Consider the following 5,024-nt stretch of genomic DNA (forward strand, 5'->3'; position numbering starts at 1 on the left):
TGTATTGAATAGCTATAGACGTCTTAAGGTAGTCCATAGCAACAGAAATATCGAGAACATAAAGCCTTTGTGACAACACAAGACAACGGAGAGCTTATTCTAATACTTGTGTCACCTGTTGTGACCGCTGTTGGTAGTGTCACTGGCGGACTGAGTTTGTATCCATGCAGGTGTATTGTCATAAATTGGAAAATATTACTAGCACAGTTTGTTGGCTATACAGCTGTAATACAAGTAAAAATGGTGGCGAATAGGCCTTTAAATTAAAATGAATGTATATATTATTATAATTAGTTGTATCATGTAAAATCGGACCATAGCAATTTGACGGGCCTGTTGGTCTAGTGGTTAGTGACCCTGACTGCTATACCGCAGGTCGTGGGTTCGATTCCCGCCCAGGACAAATGTTGTGTGATGAGCATGATCATTTGTTCTGGTGTCTGGGTGTAATTTATCTATAATATGTATGTATTTAGAAATATATAAGTAAGTTTATCAGTTGTCTGGTTACCATAACACAAGCTCTGCTTAGCTTGGGATCAGATAACCGTGTGTGAGTTGTCCCAGGATATTATTATTATTATAGCAAAGTCAAAAAAAATTAAGATGAAAGGTGATAATTTCTCCCCGTTTTTGTAAAATATTTCATTGCTGCTATGACGCAGAGTCGCGCCCGCGCATGTACTGCCGTTGGACGTGTGATATGTGAGCATAATAATGGCGGAATCGCAAGTGTTAAAATGTTCGAACTGCAACGTTGTTATAAACGAGGTGCTTTCTTTTGTTTGTAACAAGATGGATGTGATGGACGAGGACAGTTTGTGTCGTATATGTGTGACGTCCTTTACGGAAGAGGACATAACTACAGCGAAAAGCTTGTTGTTTGATTCGGTGCCGACAACAAAGCGTAAAATCCAAAGAAAACGTGATGGGAAGGCGAAGCGAGATATTGACGACATAATATGTCTGCTTAAAGAAACGGATCCTGAACTGATTCCTATTTTTGTAGCACGAGACCTTCAAATACTCCCTCCAGTTCTATTCGATCATTTGGATTGTACAAGGCTTCTAAAAGAGTTGCAACTAATGAAGAGAGAAATTACGGATCTAAAAGAATCAAAGGAGCAGTATGTTACCACACAACAACTGGAATCTGTTAAGAATGATATAAAACACCTCAAAAGTTCAGATAAAGACATTCCCCAAACTAAAACAAAGTGCGGTGGTTGTATGTTATTAAATGAATTTGAAGATTCTGATAGTTTTAATACAATCATATCGGCACCCACCAGCCCGTTATTGCATTCTTCTCGGGTAGTGGGTAGGTTGGATAAAAATGTTGAGGGTAGAAGTATGTCGATCGGCAACAACGGCGGCGTACCGGTTATAAACAGCGCTACGAGTGACGAGAAGGCGATGACGCATCGCTCTGGCAACGTCAGTGCGTTATCAGCTGAGGCGCTTGCGACGGACTGTGTTACCGCTGTGGGACACACGGCCGTGTTGGATGGCGAACATGTTGGGAAGCAACCGACATTTGCGAATGTAGTCAGGAGTGAAAAGAACGTCGTTAGTCAAGACAATGATGGTTGGACTTTGGTACAAAGAAAATTCAGAAATCAGAGGTTTGCCGGAAAAAAGGGGAGCGCAGTAATTAAACCTGAGGAAAAATTTAAGGCAGCTGAGATTATGTTACCATTATACATTTCAAACGTATCGAAAGGACTTTCTGTTGATGATATAGTCTCATATATCCGTGGAAAATCTAGGTTACTAGTTAAGGTAGAAAAGTTGACCATGAAGATTGATAAGGAATACGACAGCTATAAAATATTTATTCCTAAACATAAGGAGGACATTTTTATGCGTGATGACTTCTGGCCCGATGGAATTTCTTATCGGCGTTTCATAAATTTCAGAAATAATTTTGGTGATAAAGCAGAGACACGGAAATTAAATACTATCATTCGATAACAAAATGACGAAACCAGTGAGAATTATAAGTTTCAACTGCAAAAGTGTAAAAACGTCGGTTGATTGCATTAGACGACTGTGTGTATCAGCGGATATAATAGCTCTGCAAGAAACATGGTTGATGCCCCACGACTTAACGTTCTTAGGTACAATACATGAGGACTTTGCGTATACTGGGACTTCAGCGGTGGATGCTTCGGCTGGAATATTGCGAGGTAGGCCTTACGGAGGAGTAGCAATCCTCTGGAGGAAAAGGTTATTCTCATCAGTGACAGTTGTGCAGTGTAATAGTGCTCGTATTACAGCCATACAAGTTGAACTGTCTAACAAAAAGTTGCTTGTTTTTTCGGTTTATATGCCTATTAGCTGTGTTGAAAACATTGTTGAGTTCACTGATTGTTTGAGCGTAATGAATGCCATTATAGAAAACTGTGATATTCAGATGGTTTTTATGTTAGGGGATTATAATGCTCATATAGATGAATTATTTTACTTTGAATTGTTGAAGTTTTGTGAGGAGCAGTACTGGGCGTTTGCCGATACAGTATTTTTATCTAGCGATACTTATACATTTGTTAGTGAGGCGCATGGGTGTAATCGATGGCTGGACCATTGCGTTGTTACTAAGTCTGCGCTTCAAACGATATCAAGTGTGGAAGTATTGTATGGCACGTATTGCTCGGACCACTTTCCGATTAAGCTGGAATGCAATTTTAATTTAATTGATGTGAGCGTTGTGTTACCTAATAGGACTAACAGTAAAATAAGATGGGGAGATCGAGATCCAGAGCAGATTAAATTATATGAAAAATTATGTAACTCAATGTTGTCTAATATAGATTTCCCGTCCGAATTTTGTAATTGTGCTGACAAAATATGTAATGACAAATTGCATACAAATCTGCTGGATGTTATGTATCGCGAAATTATTGATATCCTTTCGAAATCTGCTGAGCAGACTGCTGCTCTTATTAGGAAAAACAACTATAGACCTATAATAGGATGGAATAGACATGTTTCTAGTGCTCACAAGCAGGCTCGACTTGCTTTTCAGATGTGGCATTTACATAGAAATCCCCCTTCAGGGGCAATTTATGAAAATATGCTAAATACACGCAAGATTTTTAAATCTAGGCTAAAGTGGTGTCGTAACAATCAGGAACAAATAAAAATGGATATACTTGCAGAGAATCATAAATGTAAAGACTTTGGCCAATTTTGGAAGAATACTAGAAAACTAAACCCCAAGGCGAGCCTGCCGGTAAGCATAGCGGGAAATTGTAATCCTCAGTCTATCGCAAACCTGTTTGTTAGTCAATTTAAAGTTGATCCCTTGTTAAAGTCATCTGATACCGAACTGTCGTCGGTGACTGACGTTGACAGTGGTTCCTCGTGTTTGAGGTTTTCAGCAAAGGAGGTGGCTGACGTCCTTAATAAAATGGTTAAAGGTAAATCTCCCGGCCACGACCACCTCAGCGTTGAGCACTTGCGATTCGCGGGTATTCATCTACCACGGGTACTGGCCATGTTTTATTCTTTGTGTCTTAGTCATTCGTACTTGCCAAAAGATCTCATGAAGACTATAGTTGTGCCTATAGCTAAAAATAAAACTGGCGATGTTACAGACCCTGCAAATTACAGGCCTATTTCCTTAGCCACAATTACAGCGAAGGTGTTGGACTGTCTGCTCGATTCACATATGGCGAGTCGGATAGATCTTCATGACGCTCAGTTCGGATTTCGGCCCCAATTATCCACTGAATCTGCTATCATGTGTCTCAAGCAGACAGTGCAGTACTATGCAGACAGAAATACACCGGTCAATGCATGCTTTCTCGATCTATCGAAGGCATTTGACCTGGTGCCATACGATGTTCTCTGGGATAAGCTGCGCGAGGAAAGTACCGTAGATTGTAGGGTAATATCATTGTTTAAATATTGGTACAATAATCAGACTAATTATGTTAGCTGGGCGGGTGCTCTGTCTGATGAGTACGGGTTGGAGTGCGGGGTGAGGCAGGGGGGGATTACCTCGCCTCGTCTCTTTAACCTTTACGTCAATCGCCTGATTGTTGAGCTCAGCAACGCCAAGATTGGCTGTCACATAGACGGAGTCTGTATTAATAACATCAGTTACGCTGACGATATGGTGTTGCTGAGTCCATCAATTAGCGCCCTCAGACGACTTGTTAAAATCTGTGAAGATTACGCGGTAGCACACGGACTCAGGTACAACGCAAAAAAATGCGAGTTATTGATTTTTAAGGCAGGTACCAAATGTTACACTAACGTACCAGAGGTAACTATAGGCAATACTCCGTTAGCCCGAGTAACAAAAGTTAAGTACCTGGGTCATTGGGTGACTGATGATCTTAATGATGACTTAGATATGGAAAGGGAGCGCAGGGCGTTGGCTGTGCGAGCTAATATGTTGATCCGCAGATTTGCACGTTGTTCCAAACATGTTAAAATAACTCTTTTCAGAGCATACTGTCAATCATTTTACACGTGCAGTCTGTGGGTCGGATACACGCAAAGGGCATACAACGCCCTGCGTATCCAGTACAATAACGCATTTAGGATGCTTATGGGCCTACCGCGTTTTTGTAGTGCTTCTAGGATGTTTGCCGAGGCTAGGGTCGATGGCTTTCATGCGATTATCCGCAAGCGATGCGCTTCAATTCTGGGGAGAGTACGCGATAGCTCGCACAGCATCCTGAATGCTTTGTGCGATAAATGGGACAGCCCTATGCTAGCCCATTGGATACGTATGCATAGTAATAATTTAAGTTATTTTAACTAACACTAGGTTAAGTATTCTTTTACTAACATCTTATGGATCTTGTATTTTGGTCTGAAATAAATGTTTTTATTATTTATTATTATGATACTGATTAATCAAATCTAGCAAAGCGGCTACCATAAAAAATGAAATTAACCATTAGTTACATACAAATATAGCATATGATTAAATAACTAACCCTATATACGCTATCAATCCAATATATATAAAATACCTATTAGCCATCCCGTATACGTTGTACGATATA

The 5,024-nt window shown here is 40.3% G+C and overlaps 1 protein-coding gene across 1 annotated transcript; it reads left to right on the forward strand.

Annotated features, from left to right (window-relative positions):
- The first annotated feature begins 795 nt into the window (after positions 1–795).
- LOC113495128 lies at positions 796–1,974 on the forward strand. The gene has a single exon (XM_026873726.1). The coding sequence runs from the start codon at positions 796–798 to the stop codon at positions 1,972–1,974; it is 1,179 nt and encodes a 392-aa protein (XP_026729527.1).
- The last annotated feature ends 3,050 nt before the right edge of the window (positions 1,975–5,024 follow it).

Source organism: Trichoplusia ni, chromosome 6, assembly GCF_003590095.1.
Source record: "Trichoplusia ni isolate ovarian cell line Hi5 chromosome 6, tn1, whole genome shotgun sequence".
Lineage (NCBI taxonomy): Eukaryota > Metazoa > Arthropoda > Insecta > Lepidoptera > Noctuidae > Trichoplusia > Trichoplusia ni.